Source organism: Bipolaris maydis, assembly GCF_028858645.1.
Source record: "Bipolaris maydis strain C4 unplaced genomic scaffold PSV08scaffold_1, whole genome shotgun sequence".
Taxonomy (NCBI): Eukaryota; Fungi; Ascomycota; class Dothideomycetes; order Pleosporales; family Pleosporaceae; genus Bipolaris; species Bipolaris maydis.
In genome coordinates this window covers 628,121-651,084 of record NW_027093857.1, presented here as the reverse complement: position 1 = coordinate 651,084, position 22,964 = coordinate 628,121, and the positions used below count along the sequence as shown (strand labels likewise).

Below are 22,964 nucleotides of genomic sequence, written 5' to 3'. Positions count from 1 at the left end.
GTTATGACGCTTTTATTCTAAACCTTTTCTTGGCTTTGAACGATGGAATGCCAATTTGACGTCAAGAAATCATGGCATTTGCTTCGCCCAGTGAGGGCAGACTCCTTGGCAATCAACATAACAGAAGTTCGCCTCGTCGTTGCGCATTGTGCTGATTTTGGATCAATTAATCCGCCAGTCTGCGACTGCACTGTTGTTACAGCCTTCTCCTTGACGGTGTTTTGGGCGATACGATCAGCAGCATGCCTTCGCACTCACTTCCTCGCCCTATCGAACGACGGACCCGGCCAGCACAACGAGAAGACTACAACCCCACACATCTGCCATGGAAAAAGCGTCTTGACCACTTTAGCTGGTCTTGGTTCGAATGCACAATGTCAACCGGTGCGCTTGCCACGCTACTTGGTCAACAACCATACAACTTCTCGGGCTTGAAGACGATAGGAAAGATATTCTACATACTGGATATCGTCTTGTTCCTCACATTCACCGCTTGCATCTCTTACCGCTTCATACACAACCGTGGATCACTCAAACTCAGCTTACATCACCCTCACGAAAGCTTCTTCTTCGGCGCATACTTTGTAAGTATTGCGTTGATCATCTACTGTATGGAGATGTATGGTGTTCCCTCAAGCGGACCATGGCTAGTCAAGGCACTTGAGATACTTTACTGGCTCTACGCTGCCATTGTCATCCTCGTTGCCGTCTTCCAGTACCACGTCATCTTCGACCGAAGAGAACTTCCCGTCGCCGACGCCATGCCCTCGTGGATCTTACCAATCTACCCCTTCCTAATCTTGGGCGTTCTTGGAAGTACTTTGCTGAAAAGTCAGCCTCCTGATGCAGGCTACAAGATATTCATTGGCAGCATTGCGTTTCAGGGTCTAGGTTGGACCATTGCATTTCTGATGCTTACACTCTACTTCACTCGCCTCGTCAACAGCAACCTACCTGAGATACCGAAGCGACCCGGTATGTACGTTGCTGTCGGTCCAGCTGCTTACACCGCCAATGCGTGCGTCGCGCTCGGTATCGAAGCACCAAGACATCTACCCCCCGACTTCCTCGCCATCATATCGTTTCCTGTTGGCGACGCAATCAAAGCATTTGGCGTCATTGTAGGCATATTCTTCTGGCTCATATCCTTCTGGTTCAGTGCAATCGCTACTGTCAGCATCATCATCAGCGCCAAAGATTCACACTTTACACTCAACCACTGGGGTTTCATCTTCCCAAATGCAGGAATGACGATTGCGCTTATCTGGATTGCGAAAGCCCTGGATAGCCCGGGAATCAAGGGTGTGTGTAGCGCTATGACTATCATACTTGTTATACTATGGTTTTGGGTTGCTGTACTTAATGTGAAGGGTGTGTTGCAGAAGAGAGTGCTGTGGCCTGGTATGGATGAGGACATGGAAGATATTGAAGGGCATGGTCATAAGCCTGGTGATGAGGAGCAGCAAGATGGTGGAAGTGAGGTGTAGTCACTACTCTCACTGTTCTGTTCCATTATCAGTATGTACATACATAATTAATTTTAATCAAGTTGACAAATGAGGATGGCGTGGTTGTCAAGTCCTTGATGATACATTCATGTATTACTAGGGCAAAGGTTCGGTTTCGATAACTATAACCTAACTGCTACCAACAAAAATCGCTAAGCATACTTCACTACAAAAATTCTATCCTCTTTCTTTTCTCGTCCGGTTCACACTCAAGTGAAGCATAAACCTAATTAAGTGTTACACACCGCGCAAACAACATGTCAACCCGCGTATTAATATGCTTGAAATCCGTATACTTTGGCGACGAAATCATATCCACACAGTGTTGTGTATGCGCCAGCGGGATCGCCTCATCAGTAACAATATGGCCACTCATACCGGCCATATGCAGCAGCTTAAAGATGTACAAACAATGCACCACATGGTAGCCTTGCTCGGTATACACACGACCAGTGGTCGTCAGGTCCTCTGGCGCAATCTCCTGGGTAGCATTCAGATCGTAGTACCACTTCCAGGGCCCGTACTTTTCGAGCCACATTTGCGACTCGTCGGGCTTGAAGCAGCGGGGGTGCACCCACCCGAAGCTCATGAGATCCCAGGTGCAGCCGAGGTCTTGGGCTTCTTGCGGTGAGTTGCCGCAGTGCTCGACGACGACGGAGCCGCCTTGGTAGGTGGGCCAGAGTGAAACGGCGCTTTGGGGGTGGCGCCGCTGGGCGACGACGAGGATGAAGGCAAGTAGACCGAGGGTTAGGGATGCGGAAGCGACGATCAGCGCGGAGCAGAGGCGTGAGCGGTGTGTGCTGGAGGCCGGCGATGTAAAGTCGTCTTTCTCACGTGGGGTTTGGAGGAAGGGGAGATCTTCGTCGCTAGCGCTGTATGGCGGGTTTTGATATTCTGAATCGGAGAGTTTGGTGTCTTGGGGAAGAGTAAGCTCACTGTTTTCTCAAAGTTGGAAATTGGGTTTGGTGGTGCAGGGGGAGAGGGGCGGGATTCAAAACTTACAACGAGACAGCTTGCTCATGATTTTGGGTAACATGGCTGCAACTTGATTTGTCAATGTTTGAGTGCGGGATGTGATTGGTTAAATGTGGGTGGGTGAGTGAATGTAGCGGGTTGGATTATCTACCCTTTAGTGGTTGTGTCACATGTTATATACAATGCAAGGCCACTATAACCATTTTATAAAGCATTGGCTATTGAGCAATGCAATTTTGCGGTATTGAGCGAACGCTCTCGGGCAGCAAACGCACGCCGCTCCATAGTTGTTGCGGAGTCTTGAAGTTTTCGGAAGTTTGTTTTCGGCTCCGAAGTTTGAGATCAGGCAGCAGCCCCCCGCCGGCCTGAAGATCGGCCCATGCACGCTTCGGGTCGGAAAATCCACACAATGCAACTAAGAAACCGCAAATGACAAGCAGGCGTTATCCTCTTGAATGATAGTTTGGCCAACGAGAAAAAGAGGGGGGATATGCAAAGAATGATTCAGGAAGGTTTGGAGAATAAAGAGTAACATGTAGGAAGACTGTTATGGTTTTGGAAACTGAGAAAGTTTGGCTCACAAAGACATCACCTGCCAGACACCTACTACGCCCCTGACTCGTGACGACTACTTAACTATTTCTTGCTGCAAAGTTTTACGCATTGGCTAATGTAATCTGGCCATCTTTACAAAAATGGTAGGTTGCGAATCTTAGTCCCTGGTCTCGTGTTTCGCTGATCTTTTGCTCCAGATCTACACAATCCTTCCGGTGAAGCCCACTGACTCCACAGGTCTGGCTGACACCATGATGCGCGCTTTTTACCAAGATGCACATTGGGCGTCTCTATGGAAGGGAGTCACCTTAGAAAACATCATCTACGACTGCGCAAGACGCTTGCCATGGAACCTTGTCAAAGTGACATCCACTAAGCGTCACCGCAAGGTTGTAGACGACGCTACCGGGAACGTTGTTGGTTATGCGCGTTGGATTATTCCAGATGGACATATCGACACGTGGGCTGATGGTGTAGTGCTTGAGAATGATTTGGAAAAACGTCAAGCATACGAACAGGCGTTCCAGGACGTGACTGACGACGGGAAAATCCGTGGCCTTGATCATGAGATGGTGGATGAGCTTAGTGAGGCAATAGAGAAGGCAGAAGCTGAAGTACTGTCTACTGGGGAAGATTTTCTCGGTGAGCTTCCCGACATGATATTGTGTATTTTGTGTGGACTAATTGTATCGAAGCATTGGATTACTTGGCTACACATCCAGAGCAACAAAGACGTGGCATTGGCTCTATGTTGCTCGCTGAAGGCCTGGCATACGCGGACAGAAACAGTTTGAAGACAATTGTTGTTGCCAAAACACCAGGTGTCAAGCTGTACCAAGACCACGGCTTCCAAGTAGTTAAAATAGTGCAGCAGGAGCGCCCGCAATATGGATGGTCAAAGCCATACACGACCACCATTCTCATTCGGCAGCCCAAACCCATTGTATGAGGGAAAATAAACAGTATTGTGTTACGTTTGTTTAGATTTGAATGATTGGATATTTTTTTTTCAGCTTTCTGACATTGTTTTCAGTCTCGATGCTTGATCAGGTAGAGAAAGCCAAGAATTCGCAAGTGCTGACAGAAACTCGGACTGCATGTTTGAAAGACGCCGATCGCCGGACCCTAGATCTTGCAACGTTTTCAATCCCGCAAAAAGCATGCTAGCGCGGCGCTTGAGGCGCCTGATGTATTCTATTGATTTACGGGACAAAACGGTGGCAGTGGGGCTGGATGCGTCTCCTGCGTGGGAGGTCACATCACTCACCAGCTCATGAGCGTTTCCCAGGATGAAGCAGCATCTTGCGATGGTCATGTTTGGTGGGCAATCTGTGCAGAGGACCAGCCGCTCTGCAGTCATGAGGGCGGACTGAATGGTGTTGAGACGGTCGATGGACTGGGCTTCCGACGGCACTATGGAGATTTTGTCGAGGCAAGCTAGCGCAACTTGAGAGCATTGGCAGTGGTACGCTTGCTCATTAGGAGATGTAGATCCTTCTTCCACCACGGAATGTGTTTGCCCGCCATCAATGTCTTCAGTACATATCGCAAAGTTCCTGCAACGGCCTTTAGTCTACAGTCTTCTTGATAGATCAGGAAGTGTTCATGTCGCTTACTTTTCGATGTTGCCTATCAAGGTAACTGATGACGAAGCTATGAAATCCGTATCCATTATTCCAAAGTTGAAGTCATTAGGACAGCCTGGGCTCTGTGGAGTTGGCAGATGTGAGTATGAATTGTCTCGATGCTTATGATAGCTGGCTTGTTGGCACTCCTGTGGCTACACCGCTAGTCAGGTCTAAACTCTCACTTTCATCTTAAAAATGTAGCCAAAACATACCGATGAGATGCTGCCGATTTCTATGCCTCTTGGTGGTGTCTCTCTGACTTGAGCCCAAGTGGGAGATACGGAACTGGGGCTTGTCTTCTTATCTGAAGTATTGATACTCAGGCATTCATCGGGTGTGGAGTAGCAGTCCTCAGCTTTGGCCAGGATGTTATCGCCCATCGACAATAACGATATTGAATCTTGATTCAAAGTATTCATTTCAGAATCGTTCATAGCGGATGACAGCAGCTCCCATTCTTGTTGTGTTTCTGGCATGTGTATGATATGATCTGGTGAAATTAAGCCAACATGTCTATATTGTGTGATGATAGACGAGACTTACTTGAAAGGTTCCTCTTGTGATCTATAGAGGCACTTCCAGTATCTCTCATCGCTCTTGCCTGAGCTTTCAAGGTCAGCTGGCTCGACTTCTTTGGCCGGCCCATCCATTTGCCCAGGCTGTACGTGCATACGCCACCCGTCAGTCGACAGCGCCCGCAACCACTGAGCTCCATTGTGCACTTGACTTTGCATCTATAGCATTGATCACATGCTTTCGAATTCATCCTGCTTCGGCCAGTCTTTTCTAGCTGCATCGCATCAAAAAAAGGAAGGTTTTTCAGAAAGAAGCGAAAAATAAGGTGTTTGCCGGCACCAATTCCACCTTTTAGAGTATTGAAATGTTCTAGAAGAATGAGGACACAATAAGCAACAGCTTACATACTAATGATATAGATACAGCGGTTGTGTACGCGGTGAGCACTGGGTAGAGCTCACTAGCGTGGTTACATCGCTATCTTTGTTTGATCTGACCGCGTGGCACAAGGAGTTCCCTTGCAAGATGCAGATGAATCACCGGAGCTAAGCTTAAGAGCAGCCGCAATCGACAGAAGCGTCAGAAATGGCAATGTCAACTAGATAGGCTTGAGAAGCAGTGTGATTAGGCCGACTTGCTGCATTCATTTGTGGGGTTCATCTTATCGCAGGTGAAACCTACTAGCGTCTGTCACCCCGAAGGAATATACATGGGTGTCAGCCAGGTATAATAGGTATATTTTGCAGTCAGGTCGGAATAAGAGCTCATTCGGCCGAAATCCGGTTCATGACTGCTAAACCCAGCCTGGTAATGGCATGGGCTCTGTGTGGAATATGGGTTCAGAAACAGCATCATCTTCGAAAAATGTACGTCTTAGGGCCACAAAACAACGATAGAAATAATCATAGTTTGAGTACTAAAAGAAGTGTTATCTACTGCCTATCGTAGCTGCACAGCTGCATATCAAAATCGGCGATGTGTGTGCATCGAGAAGATTGGATCTAATTGGCTCAGAGAAACGCTATGCCCATTAGCAGTGCTAAGATGTTTGGCGTCGCCGTATAAGGAAAGCGCCTAATCACGTCTCACACCTTAAAATCTTTCCTAACCCGACTAGCCATAGAACTGGCTATGGGATTGACCATAAGGCGAAGCTAAAAACTAGCCTAATATAAGAGCTGCGAGAGGCATTAGCCACGTGGTAAGTTTTCCGAAGTTAAAAGAAATCGGTGTTGCAAATAAACCAAGAAACAAAGGACAGCAATTTTCGCGTAACGGACGACAGAATCTATTCCAGGGCAGCCAGATTGGCCAGACTAGCTAGATTAACTAAACGAGGAACTAAATCACGAGCCGGGAATCGAGCCACGAGCCAGGAATCGAGCCAGAAAACAGGCCAGAAATGACGTCAGGAAACGGGTCAGAATACGAACCAGAACTGGGGTCAGACCAAGAGCCAGAAAACAGGCCAAAGAACTAGCCAAACAAGGAGCCAAGAAAACCAGCTCTATGCAGGAGCCGCCAGAGACAAAGCACGGTTCCGAGCGAATGGCCGACGGGGCGCCGGCACGTAAAAGGCAGCATCGTGCTTAGGCCGATGCTCGTACAAATCTTTGCGGACCATCGGCAGCTTTGGCCTCCGAAATGTACTTATGTCGTGTATCATTTCAAGGGCTTCTGAGCTATCTTTCTCTCGTGACCTTTGGCTTGACAGCTGCATCGTGGCTGGTCCCTGTTAATCGAATAGGTACAGGCTGGCTTGTCTTGGCTACAGGGCATGAAGCAACCGGGGTCCGCGTGTTGTAGCTTTGGCCTTTCGGAGCTTAACAACCTCCGCAGTAGAGGCTGGTCGTGTTACAAAACGAGCCCTTTGCTCACCATCCTGAAAGAGTAGGCTTCATAACGGCCTTAGGATACGGCTTGCGAGGTTGCATTCGTTCTCTGGACAAAGGCTTGCGTGTTAGGACTCGGCACTTGCTCTAGTTAGCCGGGACTAATCTTACTGCCGCTACATTACGCATATGCACTCGGTGAGCACGTAAGTGTTTGACATACGAGGGCTATCCCGTTTTTGTGCGGCCGGGGGTTCGGAATCAGCAATCACCCTATTACTAACAGATTACTAACAGACTAAACTCATCTCACCAACTACGGCGCTGTGTCACGGCGTGGCCGTGAGAGATTGGTCAAGGGTCGTACGCACGGACGGATAGGGATCCGTGCCCGTGGTACGTGCCCTCATACGTGTATTTAAGAATCTGTTCTGTTGTCCGTACGTAGCTCTTTGAGTTACTACGTCTTGTAATCTATCCTGATACCTACTGTCCGATCTGACCTAACGAGCCGTACCCTGACACGCTACACAACTTAAAACTAGTATAAAATAACTCGTATAGCCTGCCGCTAGCTTATCTTGTTGTCTATCACCCTATTGCTTCACCCTATTACTTATAGACTAAACTTATCTCACTAACTACGGCGCTGCACAACTCAAAACTAGTATAAAACAACTTATACAGCCTGCTTCTAGCTTCTCTTATTATCTATATTAAATATCAGCTCTACAGCGTGCGCAAAACGCCTGTAAAGTTGGCTTTTTTCGTCTGTGCACTAGATCTTCTCTATCAACAACACTCTTGGTGTAGCCGTGGCTGTCACGTAACTGCGCCCAATATAGTCTCTATTTTGCCTCAAAAAGCTATATGTTACCAAGATGATAAGCTTTGATTGGCTAGCAGATCTATCTCGCTTCATCAGGAGACAGCTATTACACATTTCTGGCACCGCCACTTGTTAAACACTTACGTGCTCAACGTGTACTTGCTCCCTCCACTTGCCCGAGAGAGGGAACGGAACTTTTCGTTCAATCGGAATCCAGCGCCAAGCCGTAGCCCCACGCTCCGTACCCCGCATTTAACGGCTCCTACGGATCCCTTCCCGTTTCATCCTCTCATAGTGTCTGCAGCATGGCGTGTTTTCTTATGCATCCAGCTGTCGAGAAGCATTTGGGCGACTGGGCACAATCAATCTTCTGCGCAACATCTCAAAAATATCCCACTCACTATGAGCACCAGCTCGACCGGCCCAACAGCCTCTGGTAGCGTCGTTGATGCAAGCTATCAAGCAACAAACGAACATGCGGCCGGTGCTGCGCAAAAAAAGGTGCCTGGCACAGCCAAATTGAATCCTTTTGTCTGCGATATCTGCAAAAGCCGCTATTCTCGAATCGACCATCTGGCTCGCCACTTTCGGAGACGTACGAAACTATTCTGGTGTTGGCTTCTGTATGAACACTAACGCTACTTCCAAATCGTAGATACCGAGCAAAAGTCAATTAGCTGTCCGATATGCCCCAAGTCGTTTTCGAGATCGTGAGTGATGACCTTTCCCAATACCACGGGTGCCCCTGGGTTTGGGCTCTCAATAGTTGCAACATTTGACTGACGAGGTGACGTAGTGACACTCTCAAACGACACATGAACATCCATCAATTTGTTGGCCCACCTATCGGAGGTACAGCTTCGGGAAAAAACCGCCAGCGGGCAGCGAAAGCTTGCTTATCGTGCGCTGAGTCGAAACTGCGTTGTGAAGGAGATAAACCATGCAGGCGGTGTGAGCAACGAGGTTTGCCCTGCCGTTTCCCTAGAAAATCCCACCCAGGGCTGAGCACGCGTCGGAAAGCATCATGCTCAATCGACAAGTCCCAACTTGCCACACTTCCTGCCGAAATAGTTGTGTTTTCAGGCTCAACTAATCACGAATTTCAGTCAGCATTCACGCCGTCTGTAAATCGTATCGAAAACGATAGCCACTCAATCCCTGGTTCAATCAACACCATAGACCCTACAGAACTGCAAGTGCCTTCTGGAAAGATGTTGCAAGAACTACAAAACAGTTCCGCAAACCAATCCATCGCTCCATTATCTATTGACAAAGGCAAGCCAATGTCTCCATCCTCCCCCATTGATTTGGCCATTGGCTTGCTCATCTTGCTTTTCTTTTTCCTACCCCTGGTCTTCCTTTATCGGTCGGCATTTGACCGTGTCATTTTCGGTTCCCCGGTAGATATACTGACCAGTAGCGCAGGTTCCGCAATCGGAGAAGAGAACAGCATACTCGGTCCAAACACTGTTCAACTTCAGCAACCTTCTTCTACTGATTTCTCTGCTGAAACGAGCTGTTTGGGCTTGCTGGACGCTCCTGGCGACGAGCTAGGATGGTCGTGGGATGCTTTAAATCTGGACATCCTCGATTTTGGCTCCTTGGAAACCCAGCCTTTATCCGCAGTGCCACCAGAGAGGGACGACATGTCAGAAGCTGACCGAAATCTTTCCATGGGCGAGAGCGCATACAAGCAATCATTTCTGCTCTGGACGCCAAGGGAAGGCGAAGGCTGGTCTGCTAAAATCGCAGATCTCCTTCTCGCTCTAGACGAAATGATGTCTGCTTCCGTATCTGCTGATCTCCAACAGCATACTCTCGTGCACCTCCAGCCATCAACGCGATATCGCATCCTCAGCTTGGTTTTGTCTTTTACAGACTCTGCGGACCACTGCCGCCTTCTCTCATCCTTTCCATCTATCAGAGTGCTGGAATACCTACTGTCCATGGAACTTGCCGAACAAAGCCGGGAAGCCGATTGCTGGCTTCATGTTCCCAGCTTTGACCCAAACACGGCCTCCATGGAATTAGTCATTGGCCTCATCGCTGCTGGGGCTTTCCGGTCAGATAGTGCTGTATTTCTGAAATTTGCTCTTGCTTTACACGAGCTTCATCGAGAGCTGATCGCTTATGTGGCATGTAACCCCGCAAAAGGATTAATCCAGCCATAATGTTAAAGAACGCTAACCTTGTTTCACGACAGTTTCAGGGCGACCCCCGCAATATTCGAATGCTTGGCCCGGTCCAGTCTTTCATGCTTTTGATTCAAGCCGGACTGCAGAGTGGGGATAGTCGGCGAATCGAGATCAGTGAGGGCATGTTCAGTATGCCGATTACTGTAAGTTTGTACAATGACCCAGGGTAACCTATTGATAACAAAGTACAACAGATGATAAGGAGGGGAGATTTTTTACGGCTTCCGTATCCCGAAGGCATTTCACCGGAGTTGCGCGACAACAACCTTGATTTGAAAAAGAAATGGTTTGCATGGGTTGAACATGAATCTAAAAAAAGGTCAGAAGAGCACAATCCGCCCAATTTTCCATATTTGAATACTGCCGGCTTAGTCTTCACCATCTATAGATGTTAACGCTTGCCATAGACTTGTTTTACATTTGCTCATACTCAGCACTCAGCACTCGATGGTATCCCTGACACCGCCCCCATTGACAGGCACCGAGATGCATAATGGTCTCCCAGCAGCGCTAGAGCTTTGGAAAGCGCCCTCAGCCGAGGCATGGCGGGTAACCTGGCTCAAGCTTGGTCCTTCACCGCAATTGTCAATACGCGCTTGTATCGAGGATCCTAGCAATCTGTCTTCCCTTGGAAACTCTGTGGATATTAGATACACAGCTATAGTGGTCCTCAGTGGGTTATGGTCAAATACATGGCAGTACAAGGAGCGCTTGAAGGCCTGTGGCATAACACCAGGTGCCACACAAAACACGCGCACATTCAGCACTCAAGCACTCTACCAAGAAGCACGAGAATCATTAGAATCATTTGCGACCACGCACATGCATTGGCTTGGTCCGATGGATCCTTGGCTTGCCGTTCTACACGAGCGGCAGCTCATGTATCTTCACGTTTCTCTCGAAGACCTGCAATTGCTCGGCGGTAAGGATGGTGAACACGAAGCACGCCGCGTCTTTCCACAACTTAAAGAGTGGGCTCAAAGTCGGTCTTGTCGACAAGCCATGTGGCATGCTGGTCAGATCCTGCGGGAAGCACGTGGAAACGGGGATTCCACCTTGAAAGTGTCGACAGTTCTCGGAATCTATCACGCCAGCCTTATTTTGTGGTCATACTCAATTATTTCCAAAGCACAACTTTCGAACAGCCCTGCAGATCAAAATCCACAACTGAAGCTTGGATGCCCTGTGACATCGTCCAAGGAGACAGAGATAGTGTTAGACGGCTACCATACCCCATTGGTGCAACATTTTCTAGCATCGGGGGTTGGAAAACCCTGCATAACGCAAGGTCGACAAGGAACGGACAATATGGAGCATTTGACTATTGAAGTCATATGTCAGCCTGAGACTATGGCTGTATTCCAGGATCTGTTACGTGAAAAGTATATGATTGACTATCGAGATTGTCCCAACCTAGTCGGTAACCTTGTGCACCTTATTGGAAAGCTCGGTCAGGCTGCAGAGTTGGTGCAACGTCGGCAATTTTAGTGCATGCAGACTTGGAGCATACAATGGAATGCGTTCAGATATCCTCTAAGCATGGAGCTGAAGCATCGGGGATATTGAATGCAACCATGCGGAAGGAAATGTAGAGCATTCCTGAGTATTGTACAACAGAGGTCGTATTGGACTTTTGAGAAGGAAAACGTATGCTATTTATTCCAAGACACTCAATACTAGAGGTATTTCATCCTCCAAAGGGGTGGTGCGTGCAATTTTTCATGCACGTCCAACACGCAGAATGGTGTCCTGTCGGCTCGTGTTCAAGTCATTTCCCTGATTTTGTCCGGTGCCTCAGCCGGGCTTTATACTCTGGCTTCACGAACCAACGACAGTTGCCTGACCAAGCTTGAGCGTTGGGTGAAATGTCGATATCGAAGTTCTGGACTACTTGTGGAATAACTTTGGACATTTCTAGGATGCTGATGTTTTTACCGAGGCAGGAGCGGGAACCTTGACCAAACTATCGAGGAAATTAGTGATAAGAAACAATTGCAACCGTGATAAGACAAGGAGCCTTGACTTACTGCAAAAGATTCCGGCAGCCCGATATTCGTCTTATCACCTTCCAGCCAACGTTCAGGCCTGAATTCATGGACGTCCTTGCCAAACATCTCTTTGTTATAATGCAGTGCCCAGCCATTGACTCCAACCTCGGCCTAAAAATTCAAAGCAAAGTCAGCAAGCCATCCTAACACGACGTACAGGAACAGATCTTTTGAGTATCATCAGAATACTTACACCCTCAGGAAAATAATGTCCTTCTATCACACAACCGCCCTTGGGTACCACGCGTGTCAGTTGTGTGCCAACAGCGGAGTGAAGCCGCAGAGCCTCCTTAATAACAGCTAGCAGATATGGTATTTCCTGAGCTTCATGATAAGTCGGCATATCGGACAGTCGTCCGGCTTTTGATTGAGCATCCAGCTCCTGTCGAAGTCGCTCCAAGACCCTAGGGTTAGTCCATAAGTAGTATACGATGGCGCTCAAGCTGATGGCCGTCGTGTCCGAGCCCGCTGAAATGTTCGTTGTCATGCAGACTCGGATATCATGCTTGGTGGCTTTGCCTTGGTTCTTCAACGCAACCATCTTCGACAGAAACGTCGCGCTCTTCTTGGACCCATCAGCTTGCGCAGCTTCATCCATATGCAGCTCCATCTTCTCCTCAACGAAATTGTCTAATCCTAATGTAGGACTCGGCACGCGAAGCACGCCCATCAGAGACATCAGCCATGGATGCAATGCTGGGAAGAGTCCCGCCACAGACGCGTAGTCAAAGGCAGTGTCAAGCGCCGCACAAATACCAGAGGTATCTGCATTAGCCTCCATCATGCCCATAGAACTTCCAAGCTATATAGACGAAAACGGGTATTAGCATCAACGAGACTATACCCAGACTAGTTTTGTACAAAGAAGGGGATCGGGAGGTTGGGCAACTCACAGTAATCATGCCAACCACATCGAAAGCATAGTACTGGAAGAACGCTGGCAAATTCACCAATTCGCCCGTCGCAGCGAAACTATCAAGCTTCTGCCTCATAATGGCCGTCTGGCTGTCCACGGTGGCTTCATACGACAGCAACGTCGACATGGAATACAGCGACGCGAGCTGTCTCTTCATCGTCGCATGCAGCTCGTTTTCGAGCGCATTCAGCACATTCGGACCATGTGGCGATCCAAACGGAACATAGTATTTTGACTTTGGAAACGCGTTGCCGATGCGGTAGATGATTTTTGTTGCTTCTAGCGTGTCGAAGTCGTAGCGATTCGGTGCAATGCGTACCACGGGACCTACGCCAATATTCATGTCTCATTAGCTTCTTTACTCCCATGTGGACTTCTAAACGGCTGGGTCTTACGTCCCAGGGGTGTTTGTAAAGGCCCTTACCGTATTGCTCGTGCAGCTTGATGATTGCTTTGTGGGAATCTCCTTCGACCACCTTCTTCGCCTCCCACAACCCTGTTATTCTCGCTAGGAACGGACCGGGGATCTTGCGGCAGGGTGAGAGAAATAGGGCGTAGATTAGACGGAACAGTATGTAGAGGACGGGTGCGATGATCAAGGCATTGCGCAGTGTCAAAATCTCGGCATGCTCGAAGAGCTGCCTGATGGTAGGCTGGTCTGTAGACGATGGTGGCATACTCGCTTGTGTATCAGATGAATGAACAGAAAAGCTTAGAAGCTGTTGGTTTTTTGGTCTGTTTCTTCTCTATTTAAATCCATCTCAATGCATTGCGCTGTTGTATGGGATCCCTGAGTTCATGTTGTGGGGGTGAGGGGTGGGGCGAGTATTACTTTACTCCCCCGTCGGAAGTGTCTAGTCCCAGGCGTCCACGCCAATGTGAAGGGAACATTTTCTCTTGGACGATCTTTACCGAATATCGGTAGTATCCATGTCAGTTTGTGAGGGGGACGGGTCCTAGGACCCTCCTATCCGCGTCATCCGGCATCCGCATCGGGAATAGCATGACCACTTGTCGTTGGTAGTAGTCGGCTGTATTGTCCCCCACTCGGATACATCCAAATCACCCCCACTCGGGTACATCCAAATCAGAGCTAGTACATCCAACCCCAGATTCAGCCGTGCGAGACCCTACAATGCCCTTGCAAGGCATGGACGCGTGGGCTCCGCTATGACTTTACAGTTCTCTTCAAACTCACGGCCCCTACACATTAAAGTCTGGCAACTTCATGTGCTGAATGTTGCAAGGTCGCAAATCAGGGCATGTGTTTTTCTCGCTGAAGTTATAGATAATGGACAGTGGAGAATATTCCTAGGCCCCAAATATACCTGCACAGCGATATTTACACCTAGTGATGAAGCAGTTGTATTTTAAGTATGCCTCATACTCGCTGTGTACTCTAAACCCCCTACAACTTTTGCTTCATTGGGTCCTTGATGATCGAACGAATATCAGTCCTCCAGACCTGTTGTAGTGGCGTGACTGCCTTCTCTATCTCTTGTGGAATATTTCTCCGTAAAATCCGGAAAAACCAATCCTCACCAGCGGCATCGTCTGGATCACTTTCGTGAAGTCGGATTTTGTTCGCACTGCTTATGGGGCTCACGAATGTCTGGAATACAAATTGCCAAGCTGCTGAGTACTCTGCTAGCAAGTCTTGCGGATCATGATAATCATGGTTGATTATCAGATCAAGTGCCTGAGAGAGAAGGTCAACATCCAACAAACCGGTGCATAACCCAAGTCCGCCAACAGGATTGTTGACATGCGCCGCATCACCAGCGAGAAGAACTCTGTTTCAATGCATGGTACTTGCCAAGAGCTGGTGCAGTCAGTCGGTTAGCACGACGACGAACCAAATTACACTCGGCAGGTCGTGGACCATCCAAATATTTGAGGAGAAGTTCATGCACATATTTAGGATCCCCTACCTCCTCGTTCGTCAATGTTTCGTCAGGAACAGCCATTGCAAAGCGCCACAGTCCAGGTTTCCTGGGCACGATCTCTTCAAGTGGTAGAACTACCCCCCCCCCCCCCCAATGGACTTTGTCAACCGCGAAGTAACCCGGGAGCTTTTCGAGATGAGACTCTATGCTGGTCTTGCTCCAATCCCATAATAGGCGTGCTGAAGTGAACCTCGACAAGATTCGTTTTGGTGGCTTCTTCCAGCAGCACCTGGACCAAGGCCCCTTGCACAAAGATAATAGCGACTTTTCCTTCTTCAAAAAATCCATCATCTCCCCGTTTAAATGTTTCTAGCTCTGCTATTACCGGCCCTAGTGCTTTTCCGCCATTGCCATCGTCGATGATACGTTTACGCCATAGAGGGCCACCTAAATGACTGCCGCGTTGGAAAACAATGTCATAAATCCCGGCGTCCTTGAAAACTTCAGGAACAAGTGGATAGTGGAGTGCCGCTCGAGGAGAGGTATCCAGCTCTGCACCCTTCTCGAATACCTTGGAACGTATGCCCTTTCGAGCAAGGAGGAGAGCGAGCAGTAAGCCAACAGGACCTGCTCCCGCAATGATGACGTCGGATTCTGGACCTGTACCTCCAAGCTTGGCGCCTTCAATGGTAGATTCGAACGGCATCCTTTTTTTTTCGTATAGTAAATGTGGGTCTCTAAAGACCAAATAGAGCTTAGAGCGTGATAGTAGAAACTTAGATAGATGATATTTTTCTTAATGCTACAATAAAATGAGTTGATTATCTGACTCAGAGAGAAGTAGTAAGGAGCAGTTATAGAGAGAAGATAGTACTAGATTCTTGAGAGACTCCCATAGTTCACGCGGGGATCCAGTTGAATTATAGGAAAGGCACAATGACCCATCGGCATATTTGTTAGGCCTCTGTCCTCCCCACTCCAAGCTTCGCCCTCTACTCCCTCTGTCGACCTCTAACTGGATCTCATAAATTTTAGCCACTCCCGGCAGGGCCGTAGATTGTTGTTCGATGCATTGATTCCCCGAGTGTCAATTTGTAAGAAATTGCATGAGATCGAGTGACCTGGTGCAGAGGCTAGCGTTCCAGTATAATGGAAATAGGAAATCCATACCTTTGTGCCTCCTTCCTGAAGTTCTAGGCAAGTATAGTGTGTGTTGCTGTACAAAAGTGCTCTCTCCCAGGGCAAAACATGATATTAGAGTGCATCTATGCTGAAGCTATGCAAATCGAACCAATTAACTCACGATTGTATATTTGAAACAATCAAGAATAGTTTCATAGTGCAATTGGTCTGCTTAGACTGTCCTTCATAGGCTAGGACCACAGTCATCCCCCGCCGGGACCCCCACTCGGGGGCTAAGTAGCAGCTGGTTGCCGATGGAGGATTGCGTACCCATCCTGGGCCAACCACATGTCCCCACCTACCCGCAAGGTAAGCGTTACCTTTGGCTGCCAAACTTTATTCAGCGCCCTTTGTCTTTGATTAATGGCGCCTTACACCACTAGTTCTTTTTCCCTCTGGTTCTTAATAAACCCATCTTAAAATGACCTCCACAAATAAAGCGATTTACATCGGGCCGCAAAATGAGTTGTATGCTACAGAATACAACAATCTCTATGAGCCAGCAGATAACCAAGGCCTGGTTCAGGTGCATTATTCTGGCATCAATCCTGCTGATCTGAAGCATGGAATCGATTTTAGGATGAATGACCACATTTCTGGCTACGAGTTCAGTGGCACGATTGTCAAAGCTGGACCGGGATTTCCCTACGCGGTCGGAGACGAGATCTTTGGCTCAAAGAGGATGGGATTGGGTTCGGAATTCGGAGCGCATCAAGATTGGCTGCTTGCGCAGGGAAACTCGCTGATTGCCAAACGACCACCCACACTTCCAAAGGAGGCGGCGGCGGTTATGTCAATTGTGGTGAGGACTGCGGCTGATGCCTTATTTAATATCTTGGGGATTCCTTTTGCCGAGATTAAGGCACCAGGAATGCAAACTAAGAGCGGCATCCTGATCTGGGGAGGCGGTAGTGCAGTGGGCTGGGCAGCAATACAACTCGCAAAGGCTGCAGGCATCAGCCCTATCATTACTACAGCATCTTCTTTTCACCATCAAACGCTCAAGGATCTGGGTGCAACACACTGCTTCGACTACCGGGATGATGATGTGGTCACAAAGATCCAGACTGCTATTGATCAATCTGGTCAGCCATTGAAGTTCATCTTCGATTCAGTATGCACAAAGGGACAAGCATCCTCGGTATCAAGGTGTGATGCACTCAACACTGCGCCGGACGCTATTTTTACTGGGACTTTGCCGGTACGCAGTGACAAAAATAAGTGGATATTTTGTTTGGCCGCTCGGGCCTGGGATGTGCCCCTGCCTCCACCTTTAGGTCCTATCTTTGCGAACAAGGAATCGGAATCACGCTTGATTGAAACAGTCTCTTGGGTAGCTGAAAACTACGGTGAACGCTTTCGAATCCCGAATCTGAGAGTGATTGAAGGAATCGAGCAAGGAATCGAAACAATCAAGGCTTCAGGTGAAGGGAGGATCAGTTTCGAGAAGGTCGCGATCAAGCACCCGTTTTGAATTCCTAGACAGGAATAATAACATCATGGCTGGATAGAACATCGAGGTTTCAATTCCCACTACACTTTTGTAAATTTAGTGGTCAAATAGCAGTACTCTCGAGGAAAGTGGACGTATACATTCGTTAACAGGGCAATTACAATCTCAGGAGTGCCGTACGACTACCGGCACTTCCCCGGAGTGGAGCACGAGTTCGCAACGGAAGGTGATGTGAAATCCGACGAATATAGCGCTGCACTTCGGGCGCATTGTGTTATAGTCGATCGGTTTGAATCATGATTACATAACAACAGAAATAGAATCCATGGATTTTGTGATCAGTTTGTGTTAAACTCCAATTGGGTCGTCAAAGTTGTAGTATTACGACGGGCGTTGGTGTTTGGCGGGGCAGAAGATACATTCGGGTATGAGGTGCACGGGCAGACTACCACTACTAGTACGTACCGGTGTGATCTGCTGACTACGCACTAATTAAGCTAGAGTCCTCCAAATGTCCGATAACTAGTGGTAGTAGGCCGACAAAAGTCTCCGCGAATTAGTAGCGTCACCGACTTGGCATAGGCTCTTGATCTACATCATGCTACTTCACCTCCGTTTGACAATCCCTCCGGGAATTGAAAAAAACCCGGTCATTAATACTTTTCATATAGTAGCAAACACGTAATATGCGTGACATGCCCTTAATGGATGGGTAAATGCGCTTCGAACACTACTATCCCACTGCCTTTCTCCAAGTCAATCATTTTTCCATGCAATGTCAAGCACGCCACGCTTACCAAAATACTCTCAACTCCACGGCAACGAAAGCTACAGTGAGATCGAGCAGCCACCAAGATCTGGAACGATCGATAAGATCAGATATGCTTTCGGTGCCACCGCCCTCGGCCTAGTTGCCTTTGGCATCACCCTTGCCCTCTTACTTTCTCTCTCTCTTCTGCTCGTTCTGATACTGCCTCGCATGCTCCCAAATCTGAGCCTCTCATGCGACGCGTCGTCATCATCATCCCCGGGGCACTCAGGATCCCTAAAAGCGCCCTCCGGCTACAAAGCCGGCACTGCGCAGCTCTGCGGTAAATCTCCCGCGGAGGCCGAGGCCGCAGGCTGCGTTTTTGATCTCATGACTGTGTCGTGGCTCCCACTCGAGTGCTACGATGGCGAGCTAACGACTAAATTCATGGAGGAAGGACCATGGAACTTTTATCTGAGCAACTCAACGCGACCCGAGGCGCTTCCCGAGGAAAGAGTGCAGATCCCGTCGTTAGAAGCTATCAGTCGGACGACAGAACTCATGTGGACGGATCGCCGGTTCCACGTTTACCATTGCATCTACGGTTGGAAGATGATGCACCGTGCGATTGAGCGAGGTTGGAAGATGGAGAGTTCGTTGGCGACGTATCATCATACGGAGCATTGCTCAGATACTTTGGCGAATACGTCGGTGCCTTTAAATGCGGTGATAACGAGGGTTGAGATTTCGTATCCTGCGTGTTGATGGGGGCGTGTTGTATTGGCGCGTACGGTGGCTACGTGCCTATGTATGTTTAGTATGTAGTAAAACATCTATCACTCAGCGCATGTTCATATCATGGGGAAATAGTATAGTCAGCGCTCTAACACGAAATAAGAAGGCGTTCTGGATGTTATCTTCTGCATTCTATGGACATGGTATGCGAAGTGTCGGGGAAATTTAACAACGATGGGGGGAGAAGGCATGTTATGCCATGAAAGGTTGCCAGACTAGTCATCGAAGAATGAAAGCAACGCAGATTGCAGTACGGGTTTCAGAACGAGTAGCCATTTGAGCCATGTATCACTACGTAAATAACGTACGTTTGAAGATCATTCCTGCCCTGTTCGGCATTTCCTCGCAGACATGTTTTCATTCTTGTTGTTGTTAAAAAAGTTTAAAAATATTTATAACATCTATCAGCGATATAAACATATCCTTCCGTGAGTAGTTTTACGTATGAAACAATGTGGACATAGAGTTAGTATCTCCCAATTATTTACAAGGGGAGTTCTAAGAGTTATCTCAAAGTTCTGCCCATCCATGCGGCCACCATCGCCATAATACCAGCAAATTTGAAAGCAAATGCAGCTGTGTCGTCCCTCTTCGACATCTCCACGAGCTTGAAAAGCACAGTGCACCCAAGGGCGGCACCAATCTGGGGTAAGGAGATGGCCATGTTATGAATGGCCATGATACCTGCTGTGGTCTCGTCCGCCCAAGCCCCTGTGGCTCCCATGTCCTTCTCGGCTGATCCATGGCCTGCTTCGCCCTGAGCCTTGAGAGTGGCAATTTCGGTGCTGATGAGTGCGTATGGAGCCCATGACGCGACGGACCAGGCAATACCAAGCATGCCGACAATGGTAGTGGCAGCAGGTACGGTGTAGACGAAGCAAGTCAGGAACATCAAGGCTGCGAACAAGCAATGTGCAAGATACCAGACATGGCCAAGTGAAAAACTGAATACTGTAACTGTCGGTATGGAATGGCCGGAAGTTGGCTGGCGTGCGGAATAGCGGGCGATGAGTGGTAGAAGCAGGGACGAAGCGAAGGTGACACTTGCAAAAACAAACGAGGCACGAGTTCCGGCTTGTTTTCCCATATCGACGAGGCGGGGGTCTGCGCTACCGAAAATTTCAGGGTCGAGGTGGACGTGCTGGTCGATGACAAAGACCTGGTAGACGTATGTGGTCGAGTAGTAGAGCACCGAGAACCAAGCTGTGAAGGCGCAGAACTGCACCTTGCAGACCTGCTTGGTAACTGGTGGCAGGCTCCCAGATAGCGTCCACAGCCGCGCAAACAGGCTCACTGCTCCGTGACGCGTGACAATGTCCCTGCTGGGCTTGTCGTGTACCAAAAAGCATGCTGGTGTGATGGCGGCGCCCAGTGCCAGCACTGCTAGCATGCACAGCGCCTTGAATTTGGTCTCACCCAGTATCGGCGCCCACAACTCAACGTCAGCAAAGGCAGAGGCTGAGATGGCCACGGCGCCCAGGCCGTTGAAACGGGCAGTCCATGCTGCTGCGGTGCTTTGCTGGTGGGCAGGACAGCTGTCGACGACGAAGGCGCGTACTCCATTTTGTAGCGGCTGAATGGCGATGTTTAGTGCGCACACCCAAAAGGTCACCAGCAATTTCGTCAGCGCGCTAGCCTTTGGCGGCCCTGAGGCATACATGTGCTTGTGTGAGGACGAGGTGCTCGTAAGCCAGTTGGACACATCTTCAGCATAGGCTAGACCCAGCAGTGAGAGGGCAACAAAAACGGCGCCGCCAGCAATATATGGCTTGCGCTTTCCCCATGGATGCTGAGTGCTGTCTGACATGGCTGCGAACAACGGTTGAATCAGTGCACCGCTGAATGGGCCTGAGATCCACACGAGCGTCGTGATGGAATTGGGTATGCCGAGTCCAGTCATGTATGGCGTACCATACGACATGATGATCAGCCATAGCACTTGGATACTGGCCAGCCGTGTCAGTAGTGTCCGTTGCTTGTAAAGGGAGGATTTGCTCACCCAAAGTTAGGCAGTGTCAGCGCAAGCAGTCTCCATATGCCAATGGAGGGAGTGCGGTCTTCAGAGCACTCGAATATGGTGCTGCTTCTTGAGCTACCAGCCTGCATTTCCATGTCCACTTGTGTCATGTCGACGGACATGGACTGTCGAGGAAAGCTTCCTTGCATTGGTGCAAACTTGTGTCGTCGTTTCTTTTTGTTGTGGCCAAATTCGCGCCAACATCTCTTTTAAGCGATAGAACTGTACTCGTTACTTATTTACGTCCAAGGTAAAGTCATACTGACCGTAAGCGGCCTTCAAGGGCAATTGGGGTTGATCATCGCCGGTGTTTGGTACGGGCACCGAACAAGGTTGCCAAGACCGGAGGAGACAGATCGGCCTGGTTAAACTTTCGGAACACATCCCACTAACGTCTCCGCATTCTGGCAACAGTCTCATCCTCCTCCGCATCTTGCAAACGGCCGGGCGCACACCTCCGCTGTACACTGTCTGGAAGATGCTGTTGTGCCATCAACGCATTCAACAGGCTCCTAGAGTCCTGATGGTTATGGGGGCGCCAGCGAGGTATATAAGGTATCACCACCCAGCCGTTTGAACAATATCATCATCACCATCATTGAATTCACGGCCTCGCATTCAGCAACAAAAGCCAATCTTGCATCCAGCAACAGACATCAGTCTTAGCCAGGAACATCGACCACCACAACAATGAGATTTTCCAATGTCGTGACCGTGGCCCTCATGGCCACTTCGGCCGCCTCCTTCCCTATTAACGCAGGTTAGTTATAGATTCGTGCAAATCACTGCATAAAAGGAATCTTTGTGTTCTAATACAACAAAACAGCTGGCAATGCTCCTGCGCATCTTGAGGGACTCATGGGCCGCAATGCGGAACCCCAGAAGCTTAAGGTCGATAAGCGCGAGCCTCAGAAGCTGAAGGTCGACAAGCGTGAGCCACAGAAGCTCAAGGTTGACAAGCGCGAGCCCGAACCCCAGAAGCTCAAGGTTGATAAGAGGGAGCCCGAACCCCAGAAGCTCAAGGTCGATAAGAGAGAGCCTCAAAAACTTAAGGTTGACAAGCGTGACCCGGAACCTCAGAAATTGAAGGTCGACAAGCGCGACCCGGAGCCTCAGAAACTCAAAGTCGACAAGCGTGAGCCTCAGAAGCTCAAGGTTGACAAGCGCGAGCCCGAACCCCAGAAGCTCAAGGTTGATAAGAGGGAGCCCGAACCCCAGAAGCTCAAGGTCGATAAGAGAGAGCCTCAAAAACTTAAGGTTGACAAGCGTGACCCGGAACCTCAGAAATTGAAGGTCGACAAGCGCGACCCGGAGCCTCAGAAACTCAAAGTCGACAAGCGTGAGCCTCAGAAGCTCAAGGTCGATAAGCGCGAGCCCGAACCCCAGAAGCTCAAGGTCGATAAGCGCGAGCCCGAACCCCAGAAGCTCAAGGTCGATAAGAGGGATCCCGAACCCCAGAAGCTAAAGGTCGACAAGCGTGAGCCACAGAAGCTCAAGGTTGACAAGCGCGAGCCCGAACCCCAGAAGCTGAAGGTCGATAAGAGGGAGCCTCAAAAACTTAAGGTTGACAAGCGTGACCCGGAGCCTCAGAAACTCAAAGTCGACAAGAGGGAGCCTCAGAAGCTCAAAGTCGACAAGCGCGAGCCCGAACCCCAGAAGCTCAAGGTTGACAAACGCGAACCAGAGACCCCAAAGCTTACCCTCGACAAACGCGAGCCCCAGAAGCTTAAGGTTGACAAGCGTGAGCCCCAGAAGCTCAAGGTTGACTAAACATCTTATCTTGTAAGGCTTGCCAAGTATCCAACACCACAACTTTTGGCTTTCAGATATGGTTCAGTGTAATTAGTCTTTCAGTGAGAGATTAGAGTAAATGAATGATGA

The 22,964-nt window shown here is 49.0% G+C and overlaps 11 protein-coding genes across 11 annotated transcripts; 6 read left to right on the top strand and 5 right to left on the bottom strand.

The window, feature by feature from the left end:
• Window positions 1-242: 242 nt before the first annotated feature.
• Window positions 243-1,487, top strand: PSV08DRAFT_169335 (voltage-dependent anion channel; the record flags this gene model as incomplete). The annotated part of the gene is made up of 1 exon (XM_014218922.1): window positions 243-1,487. The coding sequence occupies one exon, from the start codon at window positions 243-245 to the stop codon at window positions 1,485-1,487; it is 1,245 nt and encodes a 414-aa protein (XP_014074397.1).
• Window positions 1,488-1,603: 116 nt separating this feature from the next.
• On the bottom strand, window positions 1,604-2,628 carry PSV08DRAFT_406381 (uncharacterized protein). Its single transcript, XM_014218921.2, has 2 exons — window positions 2,511-2,628; window positions 1,604-2,423 (listed from the first exon to the last, which is right to left on the bottom strand). The coding sequence occupies exons 1-2, from the start codon at window positions 2,542-2,544 to the stop codon at window positions 1,735-1,737; spliced, it is 723 nt and encodes a 240-aa protein (XP_014074396.1). The 5' UTR covers window positions 2,545-2,628; the 3' UTR covers window positions 1,604-1,734.
• Window positions 2,629-2,943: 315 nt separating this feature from the next.
• Window positions 2,944-4,049, top strand: PSV08DRAFT_254088 (uncharacterized protein). The gene is made up of 3 exons (XM_014218920.1): window positions 2,944-3,181; window positions 3,236-3,680; window positions 3,734-4,049. Exons 1-3 carry the CDS (start codon window positions 3,179-3,181, stop codon window positions 3,985-3,987), a joined length of 702 nt encoding a protein of 233 aa, XP_014074395.1. The 5' UTR covers window positions 2,944-3,178; the 3' UTR covers window positions 3,988-4,049.
• Window positions 4,048-5,462, bottom strand: PSV08DRAFT_169682 (uncharacterized protein; the record flags this gene model as incomplete). Its single annotated transcript, XM_014218919.1, has 4 exons — window positions 4,048-4,594; window positions 4,655-4,818; window positions 4,879-5,135; window positions 5,210-5,462. The coding sequence occupies 4 exons, from the start codon at window positions 5,460-5,462 to the stop codon at window positions 4,048-4,050; spliced, it is 1,221 nt and encodes a 406-aa protein (XP_014074394.1).
• Window positions 5,463-8,658: 3,196 nt separating this feature from the next.
• PSV08DRAFT_213212 (uncharacterized protein) lies at window positions 8,659-11,924 on the top strand (the record flags this gene model as incomplete). Its single annotated transcript, XM_014218918.2, has 5 exons — window positions 8,659-9,056; window positions 9,261-9,975; window positions 10,047-10,181; window positions 10,233-10,357; window positions 10,446-11,924. 5 exons carry the CDS (start codon window positions 8,659-8,661, stop codon window positions 11,524-11,526), a joined length of 2,454 nt encoding a protein of 817 aa, XP_014074393.1. The 3' UTR covers window positions 11,527-11,924.
• Window positions 11,406-13,802, bottom strand: PSV08DRAFT_254072 (cytochrome P450). Its single transcript, XM_014218917.2, has 5 exons — window positions 13,427-13,802; window positions 12,980-13,329; window positions 12,280-12,888; window positions 12,066-12,197; window positions 11,406-12,001 (listed from the first exon to the last, which is right to left on the bottom strand). Exons 1-5 carry the CDS (start codon window positions 13,677-13,679, stop codon window positions 11,807-11,809), a joined length of 1,539 nt encoding a protein of 512 aa, XP_014074392.1. The 5' UTR covers window positions 13,680-13,802; the 3' UTR covers window positions 11,406-11,806.
• Window positions 13,803-14,357: 555 nt separating this feature from the next.
• Window positions 14,358-15,594, bottom strand: PSV08DRAFT_213206 (uncharacterized protein; the record flags this gene model as incomplete). The annotated part of the gene is given in 3 exon segments (XM_014218916.1): window positions 14,358-14,795; window positions 14,815-15,007; window positions 15,057-15,594. 3 exon segments carry the CDS (start codon window positions 15,592-15,594, stop codon window positions 14,411-14,413), a joined length of 1,116 nt encoding a protein of 371 aa, XP_014074391.1. The 3' UTR covers window positions 14,358-14,410.
• Window positions 15,595-16,491: 897 nt separating this feature from the next.
• PSV08DRAFT_169487 (uncharacterized protein) lies at window positions 16,492-17,544 on the top strand (the record flags this gene model as incomplete). The annotated part of the gene is made up of 1 exon (XM_014218915.1): window positions 16,492-17,544. The coding sequence occupies one exon, from the start codon at window positions 16,492-16,494 to the stop codon at window positions 17,542-17,544; it is 1,053 nt and encodes a 350-aa protein (XP_014074390.1).
• A 682-nt stretch (window positions 17,545-18,226) lies between these two features.
• On the top strand, window positions 18,227-19,036 carry PSV08DRAFT_406377 (uncharacterized protein; the record flags this gene model as incomplete). Its single annotated transcript, XM_014218914.2, has 1 exon — window positions 18,227-19,036. The coding sequence occupies exon 1, from the start codon at window positions 18,299-18,301 to the stop codon at window positions 19,034-19,036; it is 738 nt and encodes a 245-aa protein (XP_014074389.1). The 5' UTR covers window positions 18,227-18,298.
• A 535-nt stretch (window positions 19,037-19,571) lies between these two features.
• On the bottom strand, window positions 19,572-21,217 carry PSV08DRAFT_375795 (uncharacterized protein; the record flags this gene model as incomplete). Its single annotated transcript, XM_014218913.2, has 2 exons — window positions 21,066-21,217; window positions 19,572-21,012 (listed from the first exon to the last, which is right to left on the bottom strand). The coding sequence occupies exons 1-2, from the start codon at window positions 21,203-21,205 to the stop codon at window positions 19,572-19,574; spliced, it is 1,581 nt and encodes a 526-aa protein (XP_014074388.2). The 5' UTR covers window positions 21,206-21,217.
• A 556-nt stretch (window positions 21,218-21,773) lies between these two features.
• On the top strand, window positions 21,774-22,922 carry PSV08DRAFT_375790 (uncharacterized protein; the record flags this gene model as incomplete). The annotated part of the gene is made up of 2 exons (XM_014218912.2): window positions 21,774-21,843; window positions 21,910-22,922. 2 exons carry the CDS (start codon window positions 21,774-21,776, stop codon window positions 22,851-22,853), a joined length of 1,014 nt encoding a protein of 337 aa, XP_014074387.2. The 3' UTR covers window positions 22,854-22,922.
• Between the last annotated feature and the right edge of the window lie 42 nt (window positions 22,923-22,964).

What these genes read in the sequence shown, in the direction of transcription:
- PSV08DRAFT_406381 (XM_014218921.2), bottom strand. Translation starts at nt 2,544, where the DNA reads ATGTTACCCAAAATCATGAGCAAGCTGTCTCGTT. An exon ending in CATGAGCAAGCTGTCTCGTT is followed by an intron (nt 2,424 to 2,510) that starts GTAAGTTTTGAA and finishes CTCTTCCCCAAG; the next exon opens with ACACCAAACTCTCCGATTCA.
- PSV08DRAFT_254088 (XM_014218920.1), top strand. An exon ending in TACTGGGGAAGATTTTCTCG is followed by an intron (nt 3,681 to 3,733) that starts GTGAGCTTCCCG and finishes ATTGTATCGAAG; the next exon opens with CATTGGATTACTTGGCTACA.
- PSV08DRAFT_254072 (XM_014218917.2), bottom strand. Translation starts at nt 13,679, where the DNA reads ATGCCACCATCGTCTACAGACCAGCCTACCATCAGGCAGCTCTTCGAG. An exon ending in CAAGCTGCACGAGCAATACG is followed by an intron (nt 13,330 to 13,426) that starts GTAAGGGCCTTT and finishes ATATTGGCGTAG; the next exon opens with GTCCCGTGGTACGCATTGCA. An exon ending in ATGTGGTTGGCATGATTACT is followed by an intron (nt 12,889 to 12,979) that starts GTGAGTTGCCCA and finishes TCGTCTATATAG; the next exon opens with CTTGGAAGTTCTATGGGCAT.